We start from the raw sequence: 20,613 nt of genomic DNA, 5'->3' as shown, positions 1-20,613 counted from the left end.
TGCTGCCCTAAAACTGCAGTTGCCTTCATTGTCAGCTGCCCCATTCCCTATAGGGAATGGGGCAGCTGACAATGCTATAGAGTTGGCCAGTAGACCTGCATTGTTGTTGTTGCCTCTTTTTGACCCAAGTGTCTCATCAGAGTTTAGGGCCCTGAGGATGTTCCAGCTGGGGGAAGAAATTGACTATGGAGTCTGGAATTTTCATTTGATGCAATCTTGTTTAATTACAAGGAATATACAAACTCCTGCTTCTCCAACTGCAGGAGGAACCAAAACAAAGATGGTTTCTTTGAAAATAGCCTCAAGCTTCTTTATACAACATCAGACGCAAAAACTCACTAGGGTCATACACTGGGCTTATAGGCTGCTCCTTGGCTTTCTTGCTTTTTTGCCTCTGTCTCTCTGCTATGTCTCTGCACCCAGCTTGTCGTCTTTCTGTCTCTCTCACACACCAATGCACCCCATGTCACAATAACCAGTGGAACACCTTCTGCACATGGTGCTAATTGGGTGTGTGGGAGCATGCCTGCCAGCTCAGGTAAACAGGCACACACTAACTCTGTTTGAGCTAGTGTGCTAAAAGTAGCAGTGTGAACGTGGTGGCATGGGCAGCGGCATGGGATAGCTGCCAGAGTACATTGTAGGGTTGCCAACTTTGTAATATTTAAAAACTCGGCACTCCAGCAGGAGTGCCAGAACCTCCCTTGCCCCTCGCACACCCGTCTCTCCACTGTCCCCCCATTGCTTGCTGCTTTGTCCTCTTCCCCATTCCCCTCTACCTGGGTTGGGAGGGACTCTCCTGCAGAGCCAGTTGGGAGCTGTAATTGCTGGACACAGGTAGGAGGCAGCCCTGGCTGAGTAGGGGCTGGTGCGGGTGATGACCCGGCACCTCCCCGCCTCCCTCACCTGCAGTAACTGGACTTTGGGTATCCAGTCAGATTTGACCAAACATTCAGTCCCCCCCCCCCCGCTTTTCAACTGGATTTTCTGGTCGAAAACCAGACACCTTGCCACCCTAAGTACATGCCTCCCAACCTCCTAGAGCCATTGAGTGGCTGGCCTGTGCTGCCATCCATGCTGCATTGTCTACACTGCTATTTTTAGCATGTTAGCTCAAGTAGAACTATCATGTGTCTGTCTACCCATGCTGGGAAACAAATACTCCCAGCTGCAGTTTAGATATATCCTATTAGTCCTTGTTTTAGGTGTGGCACCTTAAGTGTTTCTTGCAACAATCTTACGTGAAGGGTGCATTCACACATCAGTTTTACTGACGTTTTAACTCAATCCGCAACAAGGTTTCACCCTGCTCACAATATTATTGATTTACCACCATGCCGTGTATTAAACCACCTCTCTATACTGGTGCAAAAAGAGTCACGGTACAGGGGTTATGGGGTACAAGCTCTCATGCATGAACTCCTTACCACCTGCCCCCATCTCCACTGTGCAACTGTAGCAGTTCCCTTAAAATATCCCCAGAGGAGGAAGCAGGATTTGTCCCTCAGGAAACATTTACTGGAAAATAATAATACAAAATCACTGTTTTTGTATCTCCATAAATATAAATGGTACTTTTGTCTCTTAATGACTGTTTCCATTTTACTGCAACTTCCCACCGGGGAGCTATGCGCTAAACATAATCAGTGGATGATTATATGAGGGAGGCTGAAGTCTTTATCAGCTGTTTTAAAGCATTCGGAATTGAATCTTCTGTACAACAGAATTAGGTTGTGCTCTTCTTAAAGAATATTCAAGCCATCAGACCATGGTGTTTAGGCCTCTGGGTAGGACTTTACTTGTTCATGTGTTTGTATATCGGGTTGGGAATCACTTTTTAACCATTTAATGGATTAACACAAGCTTTTATGTTCAGTCTACATACCACAGAATTCATCCACAAAAAAAGTAGTCTTTACTAATGGACAATACATAGAAACTGGATGTATGTCTGATAAGTGGTTGGTAGGACTGTCTCATAATAGTCTTATTTTGATGTTTCTGAGGTAGTAACTTCTGATACCCCAGGGATGTTGTTGACATCCTTTGTTACAGAGTTTAAGGGGGCAAGGATTTCACACACAGTTTTTAATCAATCAGTTGTTCCACGGCTGTGGAATAAATTAATAAATTAATAAATTTATTTGATATAAATTAATAATCATTGGAAGAAAGAGAAGCCATCTGAGAAACTGTTTGAGAGGGAATTACAATTCCCCCATATACCAGCATAGTTCATTCCCCATTCCAAATTTCATGTAATGGGCATAAACATTTATAAACATATTTTGTACAGGTTTATATATAAAATGTTTTATATGGCATCTTTTCACGCTGAAAGACAACAAACCCTTTCATGAATAATGGGCCAAGTCATCCTCATCGCTGAATGGAGATGGCCCCAAAATTCACAAAGCTAGACCAGCACCACTGAAGCCTAGTCCACACTAGAAAAGTTTTGTTGGTATAGCTATACTGGCTAAACCCTCCTCGTGTAGCTGCAGTTATACCAGCTCAAAAAAAAAGTGTTCTTGCCAGTATAGTTTATACTGGTTTAGCATTCAAAATACATGAATGCTATGTTGTCTGGGCTCTATGGTATTAGTCCCCAGCGATCAATTGGAGTAAATAAATTCAGTGCCAACTTCTATTAATTTACAATAAGCAACCAACAGTAATGGAATTCCAGGGGGAACTCAGGCATGAGGATTTCCCTGGAGATCTTTGGACATTAATTGTCCCAGATGGCCAAGCCCCCTAAGTATAACTCTTTCTCAAAGCCCAAGGACTCCTTCCTCCCCCACCCAGGCCGGGGTGATGGTAATGAGTGAGATATGAGAGAGAGATAGTACGCTGTAATGCAACTACCTCAAGTTTCAGGGCAGCACAAGGATGGACACTGCAAAACAGTAACAGTATGGCACAGGGGAAATTCTGCCCAAGTACAGATGTAGAGTAACAGTTTCAAAAACACTGTAGTCCCACTTTCAACAATGATTTACAAATTTAGGAGCCAAAGTCTTATTGAAAGTCAATTTTGAAAATGAAATTTAGGGTCCTAGGTTACTTAATTGCTTTTGAAAATTGCACCTGCAGTGACAAATCAAAAGCTATCTAGTATTTGCTTAAAGTCCTTAAATACTTTAGCATACAATGGATAGAAGTGAATATATTTTCTGAAATTAGGAGGACAAATTGACTTATGTGTTTCTTTAATATGCCTTTTCTTTTGAGGAAACCATAAATGTTCATGAAGTTGAATCTAAAACCAGGTATTTTAGATCACTTGATTCAGAAACATCTGGGGCTTTGGCTACACTTGTATTTCAAAGCGCTGCCGCGGCAGCGCTTTGAAGCGCTAATGTAATCAAAGCACCAGCGCTGGGAGAAAACTCTCCCAGCGCTGTCCGTACTCCACTTCCCTGTGGGGAATAACGGACAGCGCTGGGAGCGCGGCTCCCAGCGCTGGGGCTTTGACTACACTGGCGCTTTGTAGCGCCGCAATTTGCAGCGCTGGAGAGGGTGTGTTTTCACACCCTGCTGCAGCGCTGCAAATTTGTAAGTGTAGCCAAGCCCTGGGTTTCCCCTCCTCCTCCTTGTAGTTTAACAATCACAAAGTGCATGGCAAAACAGAGCTTCACTCAGTAATTCACCCTATGGCAGATCAAATGACTGTGAAAGTGAGTTCTGAGAAAAAAGAACGAGGAGTACTTGTGGCACCTTAGAGCCTAACAAAGTTATTTGGGCATAAGCTTTCATGGGCTAAAACCTACTTCATCGGATGCATGCAGCAGAAAATGCAGTAGGAAGATATACACACACACACAGCGAACATGAAAAATGGGTGTTGCCATACCAACTATAACGAGACTAATCAATTAAGATAGACTATTTTCAGCAGGAGAAAAAAAACTTTTGTAGTGATAATCAGGATGGCCCATTTCAAACAGTTGACAAGAAGGTGTGAGTAACAATAAGGGAAAAATTAGCATGGGGAAATAGTTTTTACTTTGTGTAATGACTCATCTACTCCCAGTCTTTATCCAAGCCTAATTTAATGCTGTCCAGTTTGCAAATTAATTCCAATTCTGCAGTTCCTCGTTGGAGTCTGTTTTTGAAGGTTTTTTTGTTGGCGAATTGCGACTTTGAGGTCTGTAACTGAGTGTCCAGGGAGGCTGAAGTGTTCTCCAACTGGTTTTTGAATGTGTTAATTCTTGACGTCTGATTTATGTCAATTTATTATTTTGTGTAGAGACAGTCTGGTTTGGCAACACCCATTTTTTCATGTTCTCTGTGTATATATATCTTCCTACTGTATTTTCCACTGCATGAATCCGATGAAGTGGGTTTTAGCCCACGAAAGCTTATGCCCAAATAAATTTGTTAGTCTCTAAGGTGCCATAAGTACTCCTCGTTCTTTTTGCTGATACAGACTAACACAGCTACCACTCTGAAACCTGAGTTCTGAGATTTACATAAGAGAATTGCTCAGCAAAAGCCATCAATCACTATAACAGCCAGCAGTGCAATTGTCCAGCTAATGTGCGGAGGTGTTGTAAATGATCAGAATCCCTTTCATTTGCAGATAGGTGGTAACTCTTTCTTTTATTTGAGTAGTAAGCACATCAGAAGGGAAACCTGATTTTTCTTTAATCCCTCAAATGTCTTTTTCTAAGACCAGTACTTACTTTTGCTGATATTTAGCACTGCAATTCTGGTCTGAAAATATGCACTGTAGAAAAATGACCGACTGTTTTTCCTGACATAGAAACAATATGTGAAATGCACTAATGGTATCTACCTACACATGTTGTTAAATGTGTTCTTACAAAAAAGAGAGGAAAAATGGTATTGGGAAATACCAGTTTCTGTTCTAGTGTTACAGAAAATACAAAATATTTGTTACTGGAATAACAAATGGAAGAATTCCAAAATGTTGTGTTTATTAATAGTATTTCAAATCTGTTTGGAGTTCAATCATTTTTAGTCTGCATTATAGAAATAACACACTAACCTTGAGAGCTTCTGAAATCATATCAGCTTTGTATACAGCTTTGACATTAAATCTGGCGAGTCAATAGGATAAAATATCAGTGCAAACTGAAATGACTGCTACACAGTATGGTGACTTGCTCAAACATCAGATAGTGTACTAGGTTAGCAATTTTGCAGAATAATATGTACTTCGTAGTCTTAATCAGTAGTATCAGGAATGTTCACTGCAGGAGAAAGTCATCCCAGTATGGAGGCCTACTAAAGGTCCTATGCATTTTTTTTAAATCTTTCATCTAAAGTGATTAAGGAGATGCATAGTCTTTTATGGGCCCTCTGCCCTGGGATAAATTTCACCTTGCTAGTAAAAGATGCACAGTTTAAAAATCATCTATATATTTTGCTCTTAAAAAAAACTAAGAAAAAGCTGTTCCGCTGAACTACTAATTTTTCTTCAATTAGGGGCATCTTCTTTGTAAAGTAATTAAGGCCTTGGATATTAAATTTGGCCTGTATCATTAGCCATCTTTGGTGAAGACTTCACTGAACAGCTCAGGAAGGAAATTCCAAGCTTGTATTTGTTCTCTTGATCCTGGGCTGGACCTTCATTTAACTCAGAGCAGAATATAGGAATAATCTGCATGTTTGACTGTGGTGGGATTTTGGGGAGAGACAGGGGATATGGGATTGCTAGCAAGAATGAGCAGGGGAAACATGCTGAGTTTTTGTAATGCTAATATGCACTAGTTTGGAGGTTCTTTCCATAGTACAACACATTTTGGCCCAGTATGTCTCTTCACAGATTCCTGTGCACATTGCATTAAGGCTCCTATTCAACAAAGCAATTAAATAAATTCTTACCTTTTTAAGTACATGCTTAAATTAAACGTATTTAAGCAAGTACTTAAAGTTAAGCACATGCATAAGTGCTTTGCTGAATTAGAGCCAAATTCTACCATATATTACACTCATAGAATTGAATTTTTACCTTTTGACTTTATTGGAAAATACAGTGGAATCCATTGATATATAATGGGGTTTGTTGTTGTTGGGTTGTTTGTTTTTTGTTTTAAATACCGGTAATAAAATTCCTTTCTTTGAAATTCTAGTATTATCTGCTCTGATCATTCTTTGACCTGTATATAGACTCCAGATACAAATTTCTCATTAATAGACTCATCACTGTATCCATGAGCTAACAAGGACAGCAAAAATAAACACTTTTTTTTACTCAAGTTAAATGATCTCTCCAGGTTGTTAAGCGTCTTTATGTCTTCAATAAATTGGATGTTTTCAGTTCTTAAGCATGTTGTTTTTCAACCTAATTAAAGGTACTAAGAACTGATGTTTACCAGACTTTATGAAAGCAGGAATATTTTATTGGATAATGTACTGGTACATTCAGTGAAACTTTGAAGCTAGTGGGTGTGATAACTACACTTCATGTAGGATAAATGTAAAAAGCAATTAAGCTACTTTATGGAATAAGATAGCTGAAACAGTAGGAGTCACCACCCAAAAGGCAGGTCATGTGCAAGTCCACTCACGAATTTGAGCTATCTAAGCAGAAGGGTTTCTCTGGGGCTGAATACAAACAAAGGAGATGGGTACTGTTTGATGGAGCTGTGTGTGAGAGAGACAGAGGCAGCAGAAACTCCACGGAAGTGGACAGAAACTGTAGGAAGTCCCATCAGTTTCTCTCCACTAATGGAAACAATCTACAAGGTTCTGAATATTGGCTAAGGTTCAGGTCAGAAGGGATAACAGTATGTTAGGCAGAAAGGAGGATGAGACTGAGATGTCTAGTTAATCACAGAGATTTATTATTTTACATTTACCTAGGACTTTTGGGCTAAACTGTGCCGTTTAGGCATAGATGTGAGTATGGGGCATCGTCGGGGAGTAACAGAAGCATTGCCCCATCTCAGCTCTAGCTTCTTCCCATCCCTTTGGGAACACACACCCAAGTTACATTTAGTTTGTGTATCTAACCTTTGACATTTTTTTTCTTTTACATAACGCTCTTTCCCATGTTTATCACATAGAGCTTAAAAAACAATCAGCATAGCATGGACACAAAGTAATAGTTTTTTTTTCTATTTTAAAAAAAAGTGTCCCATATCACTTTGTATTGTGAAACAATACACAACAGGAAAACAATTCTCCATCTCCACTCCCCTCAGTAAGAGTCCATACTACTGTCTAGCATTAATGCCCTTCCCCAACGGGCTTGGATTTCAAAACAAAACAAAACAACTGCAGGCATAGGCAATGTATATGCAAGGACATAAGACCTCCACACAGATTTTCAACAAATGTTGCTATCTTCTCCAGAATCTAAGCTCCCACTCGAAAATGGGCCAGATCCTCAGTTGTAACTCAAAATAGTTTTATTGACGTCAACAGAGATGTGCCAATTTACACAAATTGAGGAAATGGTGCATGGTAGTGAAAATGGCCATGTTACTGTAAACCAATTCATTATTGTTTTTTTCAGTCTGCTGATGAACAGAATAAACCAGTGATACATAATCATATTTTACCCTGTGAAATGGGCCATCCTGATTATCACTAAAGTTTTTTTTTCTCCTGCTGATAATAGCCCACCTTAATTAGTCTCGTTATAATTATGGCAATACCCATTTTATGTTCTGTGTATATCTATCTTCCTACTGTATTTTCCACTGCATGCATCCAATGAAGTGGGTTTAAGCCCATGAAAGAATATGCCCAAATAAATTTGTTAGTCTCTAAGGTGCCACAAGGACTCCTCGTTCTTTTTGCTGATACAGACTAACACGGCTGCCACTCTGAAAATTGTTATAAATGGAACAGTTCCATGCACAGAATAAAGATGGAATGTGTTTCTAAGAAGAACCCCATTTATCTCAATTTAATTTTGAAGCCTATTTCTGGTGAGCTGTGCCAGCATTACTAAAGGAAAATAACACGTTTTAAATATGAAAATAGGTGAACCATATATTGAATACCTTTTCTATCAGTTACAAGACTGACCGAGCTTATGACTAACCCAAAACAGTGATGTTTACACTGTCTTTACTCGCAAAGCAAGAAACTGAGTGGCTTGTAGGGATTTATGGATTTTAAGTAAGCAAATATCTATGATTTAACTATGATTTAATACCTATTAAAATATAGAAAACTAGAGAACACTAGAAAACAACAATAAATATCCCAAAAGCAATCCCAGAAATAGCAGTCTGTTGGGTTCATACCAGTGCTCACCATGCCCTCCAGCATCCCAGAGAGAAGGGCATAAAAGGGGGGCAGTCTCCAGTTCCTTCACTCTAGTTCTTTTGCTAAGACAGAATGTCTATTGCTAAGGACTTGGCAGTCGTAGGGAAGGAGGGCAGGTTGTGGAATACACGTTGACACACATCTGAAAGAATCACAGTTACTGTAGGAAAACTGCTGTTCTTTGAGTGATTGTCCACATGTATTCCGCTTCTGGTGACTCACTCACAAGCAGATTTGTATTCTGGAGGTGGTGCTCAGAGTCTATTGGGATTATGACAGCAGGACAGCTCTGCCAAACTGGTTTTTGGATCTGGAGACTTCCAGAAAGGAGGCAGATGCTCAGTCTACTGCAATGATGACAGATCTGCCAAAGTGGGCATGGGATTTAGAGCCCTCAAGCAAGCAGTAGTGCTGGGAGAAGCTGTCAACTGAACTTCAGGTAGTTGCTCTACAAATCAGTGAGATTGGGACACCCCACAGGGAATTGGTAGAGACTGCCTGAGCTCTGGTGGAATCTGTCCATGTGTGTCTGTCTAAGTGGCCCACCATGAAGCACATTTTAACACAGTTTGAGATTCATTTTGACATCCTTTGGGTGAACATAGGTTGACCTTTCTTTATGTCAGCAAATGTAAGGAATAGTCTAGGAGAGTTCTTAAATGGCTTTGTTCTGTGTATATGATAAGAAACAGACCTGACAACATCCAAAGGGTAGAGTTTAGCCCCTCTCCAGTTGGCATGAAACTTGGGGAAGAAGACAGGTATGTGGATCATCTAGTTAAGATGAAAGTCAGACACCATTTTAAGTAAAAACCTTGAGTAAGGTCTTAGTCATTGTGCCATTTTGGAATACTGTAGAAGGTGGTCCTGCCATGAAGGCCTGAATTTCTCCCATACTACTGGCTGAGGTTTTGTTCTCAGATTCATGAGATCAGTGTACCAAAAATGTCAGGGCCATGCCGAGCTATCATTTTTATTAGAGCTGTGTCTGGCTTGACCTTCAGGGGAATTTGGAGGGTGGGCATACATAAGCCCTATAGAGCCTGGGATCAGACAGACATCTGATAGGGAAGTGAAGGAAGTTCTGGATGACTCTGTGGCAGAGGAATGGTATTTCCTTAATGCTGAATTGGCTCTGGAGCCTGGAGAGAACTGGCATGTTACTGGGACACTATGTGGGGTGGTCTGGTCTGATGAACAGTCTTCTCACTTTCCAGTGCCAACAAATCACATTCAGAGCTCTTCAAAAGGAAGAACTTAAGTTGCAACTCCCTGGATTTTTGGCTTCTTTATGAAAAGGAACGGCATATGAAGTATTTTCATGGTGTATGTGTTTTTCCCAGACACAAGACAAGTATTTTAGAATTCAGGTATTCCATAATAGTTGATATACATGAATACTGGCTTTAGTATGTAAGATGGGACTTGAACTCATGTCCTTTGAAAAGACAGTGGTGTGAATGGTAAATAGTTTGAGAACCACTACCCTAATTAATACATCATGATTGACACTCGCACATGAATTCATTTTAGGCCTGGTGAGTTACAAATCTAAATATTAAAGGACTTTACATTAACTCCTGCTTTCTGAATTTAGGTGACCAGGGTGCACAAGAATGTCAGGAAAGAGGGATTTAAGCAAAAATGAATATTGTACCCAGAAGAATAGAACTATAGTCTGTCAAAAACAAATTCTTGTTCATGTAGCACACTAATAAAACAGATGACATTCACAAATAAATATGCAATATTAGTGTAGCATCAATTTTGTGACTACTCAATAATAGCTAGTAACAGCTAACCAGTAAACAGCATTCCTAGAGATCACATTATGTAATCTCCCTTCATTAAATATTTCCAGAAATTAAGTGCTGAAAGTATTTGTAATATTCCCAAAATGTCCCCAGAATGAGTCTCTATTCAAAATCATATATCAATCATTCATATAAGTGATAAAGTCATAGTAATAACAGTACAGAATTGGTTTAGATTTTTGCAAAAGAAGTGTGATCCACATTTTGTCAGATTTAATAATGTAGTGAACAAGATTCTTTATCTTAACACTTTCATGTTTTAATTTAGTACCCAATACTGATAAATAATTTAAAGTAACAATTTGCTTTGCACTAATCCCTGGGTATGAGTTTACAGTAAAAGTGCTGTCTGTTTAAAAATAACCAATAATCATAGAAAATATTAACAGCAATTCTAGACTGATACAAAGTAGCAATATTTACATTGTTCTTTTTATTATTCATACTTCAAACAGGAAATTCTACAGCTCAACTGACGCTTGCAGTTTGTTCAGTTGCCAATGAAGGTCTCATGCACTACATCTTTTTGGGGGCTAGATCCGATTACCTGGAAGTCAATTTGGACTCACCATTTGACTAACATGCAAGCAAGACTGGACACTTGGCTATCAATACTTTGTATCAGAATAGAAAAATAATCTTTCAGTGTTTTCATGTGATTTTTTTTAAATGGCATTGCTACTACAAGTCCCTGCATGATAGGATAATGTACAGGTATATTCATAGCTATGATTTACTACTGCAGTAGAGATGTTGTTGAATGAAAAATGACTTGCCCATAGATAGATGTCTTTTGGAGGTATTAATTTAGCATGTTATAATGAAGAGTTTGCTGATGATGATGCATAGTAGTTTAAATAATAGCATTTTTTAAAAAGAAAGGGTTTTATTACTTTAATTTCGGGGGGAGCACTTTCCAGTATTTGATTTACTTGGCCCACCCACCCACCCACACACAACCTTTTTCATTGTTTAGAATTAAACCTGCATGTTGTCCTTGAAACAATACAAATGAGAGTACTGTATTGGTTCTCAGATCTCTGTCTACCATCCTGATGGAAGAAAAAAAAGTGCACCTACAAACCCATGTAAGTTGGATGGCAAAATATGTAGAATTATCACCAGCAAACACAGTTGCTAACTTAGGTATTCTCAACTATTTCCATAATATGACACCATGTTCCCACAGAGGAAACATAGTTTGGGGCCTTCTTATCTAGCAAAAAATAAAGGTGGTGTGGGGGAGATGATTACAACTTTCCTACAAGTCCTGACCCTCAGATTGAGAATCCATGGACTACATGAAATCCATGTATTAACATAGAGCAATGGTCTGTTGTGTTACCATAGTTGCATGTTTAAACCAAACAACAACTGGCCTGTCACAATGTAGATATGCCCTAAGTCAGAGGTTCTCAACTTTTTTCTCTTGGAGGGCCCCCAGCCCCCACATACTATAAAAACTCCACAGCCCACTTCTGCCACAAAAACTGTTTTTCTGCATTGTTAAGGGGTAGCAAGCAGGGCAACGGCCCGGGTCCCATGCCGCCCCGCAGAGCTAAGTTGCTCAGGCTTCACTCTCAGCCCTGCGTGGCAGGGCTCAGGGTGCTGGGCTTCAATCCCTTGCCATGGGGCTTCAGCTTTCTGCCCTGGGCCCCAGCAAATCTAATGCTGGCCCTGCTTGGCAGCCTACCTGAAACCTGCTTGTCGTCCCTCAGGGGATCCTGGACCCCTGGTTGAGAACCACTGCCCTAAGTTACCATATATCAGAACTAGACTGAAGATCTCTCTGTGGGTGCCTGAGCCCCATGTAGCTTTGTAATGAATGTATATGATCAGTATAGCCTCTCACAGGGAAAGTTTTAATGTCTGAAGTTTCAAATGCAGAATGTGACTGTTTCTGTGACTTAAACGAGATTTTTTTCCTTTTTAATTTAAATACCTTATGGAAAAATTTGATAGTCACATTGAGTTTAGTGTTGTAACTTTCTCATACACTTAAAGAAGTCAAATACATAGTGCACTGATATACAGAAATGTGTAATTGCCACTCGGTACAGTGTGCAATAATTCCTATCTGTTGTACACCAGGAGGAATCCAGAGGCACAATACAATTGCAGTGCACAATAAATGTCAGTGTTGTTTCTCTCTTTAGGCCACTAAAAGTTACTGCTCTGCAACTTGTGTTTTCATCTTCAGTGGAGAGCTGCAATATAGCAGCATCAATGTCTACTAGCAAGGGCGTTGGGCATTCATAAATCAGTGCAGCTCTGACTGCTAGAGAAGCAAAAAGGGGAGACCGACCTCACTGCCAATTTTCCTGGTGTGAGGGTGAGCACTTCAACCAGTCAAGTCAGCCTCCTTCACTGTTTGGAAGATACAAAGCAGCTTGACTGTCCCCTGAAGGAATCAAGGTAGTTTCTCTCCTTTTTGGATGAGTCTCTCTCTCTCTCTATATATATATATACACACACAGGCACTCACACATTGGTTCTGTGTGTGTGTGTGTGTGTGAATGTTTTCTTGTTATACATGGGCTAAGATTCTCTGTGCTATTTGCTATTTACATAACTTGGTAAATAGTAGCAGGTCCAGTATTTCTAGGAATTTCCCTGTAGAAAATGGAAGAAGAGGGAATGGTCGTTACCAGATCCCTGCTTCCCACCTCCACCCCTCTTTTGTTTCCCTCCGCCGTGTTTGCAGAGCAGAGCTGAACCCCAGTCTCACCTGTCGTCGTTCTGCCATCCTTGGTCTCCCAGCAGCAAATCCCGAAACCTGTACCTGGGAGGAAGAGGAGGCACCTCACTCTCCAGATCCACCATCCTACCCTGGCAGCCAAAGCCTCTTCCCCGTGGCTCAGACAGCAGCAATCCGACAAGGAAGCAGGAAACCGAACGGGTTGCCCCAAGCCAGTGCCGGCGTTAAACACCCAAAGGCAGAGAGCAGCCTCGAGTCCTGTGCTGGGAAGGGGACGCTCCACAGCATCTGACCCCGTCCCAGCCTCTCGTGCAGAGAGGAGAACCGGGGTCGAAAGTTATTTTCTTGCAGCCGCCGCTGTTCGCCGCCTTTCCCTAGGAAGCAGGTGCGGCGGACAGGCAGGGACCAGGGCTGCATTAGATGCACACACGGCTCGCAGGCTCTGGGTTGACAACAAAGAGATGCCTGCCATGCAAATGATATTTGGAGCTGCCGCTGACGGGCCAGCCAATGCGATTAACTCTCATTAGCATAAACCCGGAGAAGGTGAGGGGATTCTCATCGCCAACCAATGGGATTAAATATATTAGCATAATATGGCTGTAGGATTTTCTCAATCCCAGACACAGGGCTGGAGCAGCAGCAGAGCCCTGTGGATGCAGGTATAGCCTCAGGGATGCCCAAAGAGCGGCATTGCACCAGCTATGGATATACAGGACACGTGTAACGGTGCCCATCCTTACCCCAGGCATACCCTAGGGTACCAGGGGACCTCTACACCCAGGCTGGCACAGAGGAGGGGCAGAAGCTGGGTGTGGCCAGGCTGGAAGATAGAGAGGAAGCACCTGGAGAGACCTGTGTCCTGCAATGCAAACTTCCTTAAGGGACTAATTAAATTGAACTGTGGGGTTTCCTAAATTTCCACCCACAATTCCCAGAAGGGACAGACATTTTCTTCCACAATACCAGAAAAAGCCTTACGACAGCAGTACAGTTCCTGGGGGGATCTAGGAACCATGGAGTGCACTTCAAAATCTTTCTCTCCCACTAATAAGTCTAGTGTCAGTGTGGATGCTGGGTGCTTAGATACTGCATGAGACTGAATTGTTCCTTTGCAATGTGGTTGCATGCTCCCAAGTCAAAAATCCTGGTAAATCTGTAGTGAAGACATATTCATAGGGGGTCACTGCACAGATTAGTCCTTGAAGGGAGGAGGCACAAACTGCCTCCCTGTGATTCTGCATGCCTCACTCTGTCCCACAGTGTTCTTGTGGCACTGAGCCCTAGGAGAGGCAGGATATCCAAGGGAAGTGTACGTTGTCTATTTTAACAGAACCAGTTTGGCTTTTGTTTCTTTAAAGGAGCACCACCACCTTGAACATCGCATATCCAGCTGACAGTGCTTAACTAGTTGTTTTTAAAAACTACATCTAAGATCACTGTAATAGCATATGAGCAAAGAAAAAAAATATCCATTTTGTCATTGTGTTTACTTTGCATTTTGTGTTCCCAGTATGTGTGTAGTCATTTCTTGGATTTTGCTGGTGGTGTATGCCTCTCCCCAGACTCTGCAACAGGGTGTTTAATACTAAGAGTAGCAGCAGCAAAGAGAGAGGCAGGAGCGGGGAGAAGCCACAGGAAAGCTAGCTGAACATCTGATGCCATATGTAATATGAGGGTATGTCTACACTACAAGAGTAGTTCGATTTAACTTAGGTCGAATTTGTGGATTCGACCTGATGAATTCGAATTTGTGTATCCACACTAAGGACACTAATTCGACTTTGCGAGTCCACACTAACGGGGCAAGCGTCGACGTTGGAAGCGGTGCATTCTGGGCAGCTATCCCACAGTTCCTGCAGTCCCCGCTTCCCATTGGAATACTGGGTAGAGCCCCCAATGCCTGCTGGGGGAAAAATGTGTCGAGGGTGGTTTTGGGTAACTGTCGTCATTCAACCGTCACTCCCGCCCTCTCTCCCTGAAAGCGCCGGCGGGAACTCTGTGCGCGCACTTTTCTGGTCAGTGACAGCGCGGACGCCACAGCACTGCGAGCATGGAGCCCGCTGCGATCATTGCTGCACTTATGGCCGTTGTCAACTCCTCGCACCTTATTGAACACCTCTTCCACAGTCAGCTGCTGAGAAATTGGGCGAGGAGGCTCCGGCAGCGCGGTGAGGACATGAAGTGTGAGAGTGGCACAGACCTCTCACAAAGCACGGGATCCCGCGCCGCGGAGATCATGGTGGCAATGGGTCATGTTCATGCTATGGGACGGGGATTCTGGGCCCGGGAAACAAGCACGGACTGGTGGGACCGCATAGTGTTGCAGGTCTGGGATGAATCACAGTGGCTGCGAAACTTCAGGATGCGTAAGGGCACTTTCCTTGAACTTTGTGACTTGCTGGCCCCTGCCCTGAAGCGCCAGGACACCCGGATGCGAGCATCCCTGAGTGTGCAGAAGCGAGTGGCCATAGCCCTCTGGAAACTTGCAACGCCAGACAGCTACCGGTCAGTAGCGAACCACTTTGGCATGGGCAAATCTACCGTGGGGGTTGCTGTGATGCAAGTAGCCCACGCAATCGTTGACCTACTGCTCTCAAAGGTAGTGACCCTGGGAAACGTCCAGGTCGTCATAGATGGCTTCGCCGCGATGGGATTCCCAAACTGCGGTGGGGCTATAGATGGAACTCACATCCCTATCCTGTGACCGGCCCACCAGGCCAGCCAGTATATTAACCGAAAGGGCTACTTTTCAATGGTGCTGCAAGCACTGGTGGACCATAGGGGACGTTTTACCAACATCTACGTCGGGTGGCTGGGCAAGGTTCATGACGCGCGTGTGTTCAAGAACTCTGGTCTGTTTAGACGCCTGCAGGAAGGTAGTTTCTTCTCGGACCACAAAGTAAGTGTTGGGGATGTGGAGATGCCTACAGTGATCCTCGGGGACCCAGCCTACCCGCTAATGCCCTGGCTCATGAAGCCCTATACAGGCGCCCTGGACAGTGACAAGGAGCTCTTCAACTACCAGCTGAGCAAGTGCAGAATGGTGGTGGAGTGTGCTTTCGGACGTCTCAAGGGGAGATGGAGGAGCTTACTCACTCGCTCGGATCTCAGTGAAACCAATATCCCCATTGTTATTGCAGCTTGCTGTGTGCTCCACAATCTCTGTCAGAGCAAGGGGGAGACCTTTATGGTGGGATGGGAGGTTGAGGCAAATCGCATGGCTGCTGATTACGCTCAGCCAGACACCCGTGCGATTAGAAGAGCCCAGCGGGAAGCGCTGTGCATCCGGGAGGCTTTGAAAGCTAGGTTCCTCAGAGAGCAGGGTAACCTATGACTGTCCAGTCTCTTTACAGAGAAGCTGAACCTGCCCCTGTTTCAGTTACTATTGACTTTTTTCAGCGGTTACATACCCCGTTCACCAGGTTTCCCCCCTTCCAACAGACGTTTAAAAATAAAGTTATTGGAACATTTTTAATTAACAAAGTTTTCTTTACTAACGAATTCTCGTTCAAGGGTTCCAACAGGGACGCAGACTGTGTTGGGTACGGTGTGCAGTGATGTACAGACCGCTTCTACACTCGAGGACTGACAGGCTCCTGCTCCTACAGCGGTCTCTGGGGGGAGGACGGTTACCGGAGGGTGTGCAGGAAGGGGTGGGTTTGCAGGAAGGGGTGAGGGGTGTGTGGGAAGGGTGAGTAGGTGTGGAGGGGATGATGGCTCTGGCTGGGGCTCAGGGCATCGGAGAGGTTCATGGCTAGGGTGGAAGGGCATGGTAAGGGCAGCCTGCCTTGCCATTTGTGGATGCCAGGCGCTCGGACCCTGGGGCAACATACACCTCCCAGACTGACCTGGGGCAGCAGACACCTCGCAGAATGACCCGGGTGCCTAGTGACTGCACTCTGTGTGTGACCTGCTGTTGATCCTGCCCCCATGTCTGTACCCTGTTAATGGTGGCTGTCCTATGCAATTAACAAACCCCTCCCCCCCCCCCCTTCACACAAAGTCTTCTGCAAAGAAACATGATGGAAACAGTAATGAGCAGCAAACTATTTTTAATACTCAACTACACAGTTGCAGGATGAAACTGGGATTTGGGATCGGGTGAGCCAGGAAGGCAAGCAATTCTCATACTTTAGGGAATGAGAGCTGTTTGGTACATGAGCGCTCTGCTGGGGTGGAGTGACAGTTTTCACGGCCCCTAGCGCCCCTCCTTCTTGTGATTTTGGGGAGGGGGGAACAGGACTTTGTGGTGGGGGAGGGCGGTTGCAGATACAGTGCAGGGGGGCTCTCTGCTCCTGCCTGCGGTCCTGCAGAACATCCACAAGGCGCCGGAGCGTGTCCGTTTGCTCCCTCATTAGTCCAAGCAGTGTTTGAGTCGCCTGCTGGTCTTCCTGCCGCCACCTGTCCTCCCGTTCGCTGTGTGAGCGCTGCTGCTGAGAGAGGGTCTCCCTCCACTGGCTCTGCTGGGCCGCCTCGGCTCTGGAGCAGGCCATCAGTTCAGTGAACATCTCGTCCCGAGTCTTTTTCTTTCGCCGCCTAATCTGCGCCAGCCTCTGTGAGGGGGATGTCGGGGCAGTTCGGGAAAGAGCCGCAGCTGTGTGATGTGAAAAAGGAAGTGATTTCCTTGCAAAGATACATGTTTGCGAACACTGAACACAATCTACTCAGTTTCTGTGAACAAGACCATACAGGGCACCTAATCTCATGTGCTCTCAGGACAAGTTCGAATTTTCGGCATTCGCTTTCATTGCCTGGGGTCTTGCACTGGAGATCGGACAAGTGGGGCAGGACAGCAGAATCCGTGTAGCAGCCAGGCCTGGTAAGCCGTAAACTTTAGGCTGCTTAACAGTTAATGGATAGCAGTGCCCTCCTGCTGCAGGCAATCTGGAAAGCATAAAGTCTGACCCTGTTCCAGCCCCTCGCGGCTGTCCCCGGGAAAGATCCCTGTATGCTTTTCCTCTGCAGCCTCCAACACGTGGCTGTTAAACGACGGTCATTGTTATGCAAAGGAAAAGTCAAGCATTCACAATAGTAACATTAAAGTAATTCCCCTAATTAGATGCAGCAGTCGCCGAGCGAGATCACCCTGAGGCGGATCTCCAGGAGAAACAGAGAGCGCATGCTGCGTGAATCCCTGCACAGACCAGGGCCCTATGCTGCCATGCTGGTCGAGGCAATGCTCCCACTATACCTCAGGATGGCCTGGCGCGGAAGAGTGTGCTTCCACGGAGCACCAAATAAGGCACCTCTCCCCAGGAACCTCCTGCTGAGGCTTTTCGAGTACCTCTCCGAGAGCTTCATAGAACTGTCCCAAGAGGATTTCCCTGTATGCATTGACCTTCTTTTCATATAGTTTTTATTCCTGTTTTGTTAAAAAATAAATGTTTACATGTTTATAGCACTTACCGACTGATCCTTCCCCTGATTCGGAGTCCGGGTTAACGGCCGGGGAGGGTTGGTAGGGGATCTCTGTGAGGGTGATGAAGAGATCCTGGCTGTCGGGGAAAGCAGTATTGTAACCGCTGTCGCCTGCCTCGTCCTCCACAAAGCCTTCCTCATCTTCCCCATCGGCGAACATCGCCGAGAAACTGCCCCTCGACACTATCCCATCCTCAGAGTCCACGGTCACTGGTGGGGCAGTGGTGGCAGACCCACCGAGAATGGCATGCAGTGCCTCGTAGAAGCGGCATGTCTGGGGCTGGGCTCCGGAGCGTCCGTTTGCCGCTTTAATTTTTTGGTAGCCTTGTCTCAGGTCCTTGATTTTCACGCGGCACTGCGTTGCATCCCGGCTGTATCCTCTGAGTGCCATGGCTTTGGAGACCTTCTCGTAGGTCTTTGCATTCCGTTTTTTGGAGCGCAGCTCCGAAAGCACAAACTCATCGCCCCACACAGCGATCAGATCCAAGACTTCCCAGTCAGTCCATGCTGGGGTCCTCTTTCTACTCTGAGATTGCATGGACTCCTCTGCTGGAGAGCTCTGCATCGCTGCCAGTGCTGCTGAGCTCGCCACGACGTCCACACAGGAAATGAGATTCAAACTGGCCAGACAGGAAAAGGAATTCAAATTTTCCCGGGGATTTTCCTGTATGGCTGATCAGAACATCTGAGCTCGGACTGCTGTCCAGAGCGTCAACAGAGTGGTGCAGTGTGGGATAGCTCCCGGAGCTACTAAGTTCGATTTGCATCCACAGCTAGCCTAATTCGACATAGCCATATCGAATTTAGCGCTACTCCCCTCATCGGGGTGGAGTACCGAATTCGAACTAAAGAGCCCTCTAGGTCGAATTAAATGGCTTCCTGGTGTGGACGGGTGCGCGGTTAATTCGAATTAACGATGCTAAATTCGAATTAAAGTCCTAGTGTAGACCAGGCCTTAGTCCCCCACATTTGATTCCCTTCAGAATCTACTTTATTCTACTAAATGCAGCCCTTTTTGTCACTTCAGCAGCAAAAAATGAAGCATTAAGATAATATCAGAGGGGTAGCCGTGTTAGTCTGGTTCTGTAGAAGCAGCAAAGAATCCTGTGGCACCTTATAGACTAACAGACGTTTTGCAGCATGAGCTTTCGTGGTGCTTTTCACTGCTTGCATCCGAAGAAGTGGGTATTCACCCACGAAAGCTCATGCTGCAAAACGTCTGTTAGTCTATAAGGTGCAACAGGATTCTTTGCTGCTTCATTAAGATAATTGTCTCCTTTCTTTCCTTTCTTTCCTTTCTTTCTTGCAGCATTCAAAATCTTTATTTATCATTACATTTTAATAGTTTTTAAATAATGGGTCTTATTCATTTTAGTTTTACACTTGCATAACTCCACTGAAATAATGCCACTGCAAGTGTTATAAAATCATGAGATGAAAAGAAATAATAATTTGTAGGAACTTATTTGGCATCTGAGTATTAGTATTTAGAGTTCATTCAAATTCAGGTTTCCAAGTCTGTCTCTATAACTATCAGGATTAGAAACATGCCTCCTCTCCCCATGAAAGCTGACATTCTCACCTAATCATATGCCTTTAGGTGCTGGGTCTTTAAGAAAAACAACAAATAGTAAGATTTATGATGAAATCATGAGAGTTAGCAACACTGCTTTAAAGTGAAATAACCCAGGTGAATCAGGCTCAGAGGGCCTGGCTTTGTCATTTTTCCTCCTTTTTCAAACTGATGAACTCTTTCAGCCCTTTCTGTATTATATGAGGAGCTGAAGCCCCAATTTGTGTGGGTAAGGGAACAACTTCGAAAGAAAACAATAGACGATACAAAGCTGGAAGGGGTTGCAACTGCTTTGGAGGATAGGATTAAAATTCAAAATGATCTGGACAAACTGGATAAATGGTCTGAGATAAATAGGAAGAAATTCAATAAGGACAAAAGCAAAGTACTCCACTTAGAAGGAACAATCAGTTGCACACATACAAAATGGGAAATGACTGCCTCGAAGAGTACTGCTAAAGGGATCTGGGGGTCATAGTGGATCACAAGCCAAATATGAGTCAACAGTGTGATGCTGTTGCAAAAAAAGCAAACATCATTCTGGGATGTATTAGCAGCAGTATTGTAAGCAAAACACGAGAAGTAATTCTTCCAGTCTACTCCGCGCTGATTAGGCCTCAACTGGATTATTGTGTCCAGTTCTGGGCGGCACATAACGGGAAAGATGTGGACAAAGTCCAGAGAAGAGCAACAAATATGATTAGAAAACATTACTGTCTGAGGGAAGACTGAAAAAAATGGGTTGGTTTAGTCTGGAGAAGAGAAAACTGAGAGGGGACATGATAACAGTTTTCAAGTACATAAAAGGTTGTTATAAGGAGGCTGGAGGAAAAAATACTGTTAATACATCCCAGAAT

At 43.9% G+C, this 20,613-nt stretch overlaps 1 protein-coding gene across 4 annotated transcripts in view; it reads right to left on the bottom strand.

The window, feature by feature from the left end:
• The window catches only part of KCNT2 (potassium sodium-activated channel subfamily T member 2), a 283,005-nt gene extending 270,118 nt beyond the window's left edge, over positions 1–12,887 (bottom strand). For all 4 annotated transcript variants that reach the window (XM_045026023.1, XM_045026024.1, XM_045026025.1 and 1 more), the window contains exon 1: positions 12,793–12,887. In XM_045026023.1, the coding sequence (XP_044881958.1) occupies positions 12,793–12,887 (95 nt within the window). The remainder of the gene's footprint in view (positions 1–12,792) is intronic.
• Positions 12,888–20,613: the final 7,726 nt, after the last annotated feature.

Source organism: Mauremys mutica, chromosome 8, assembly GCF_020497125.1.
Source record: "Mauremys mutica isolate MM-2020 ecotype Southern chromosome 8, ASM2049712v1, whole genome shotgun sequence".
NCBI lineage: Eukaryota > Metazoa > Chordata > Testudines > Geoemydidae > Mauremys > Mauremys mutica.
Note: the sequence above shows the minus strand (reverse complement) of the source record. Positions and strands in the feature narration are given on the sequence as shown.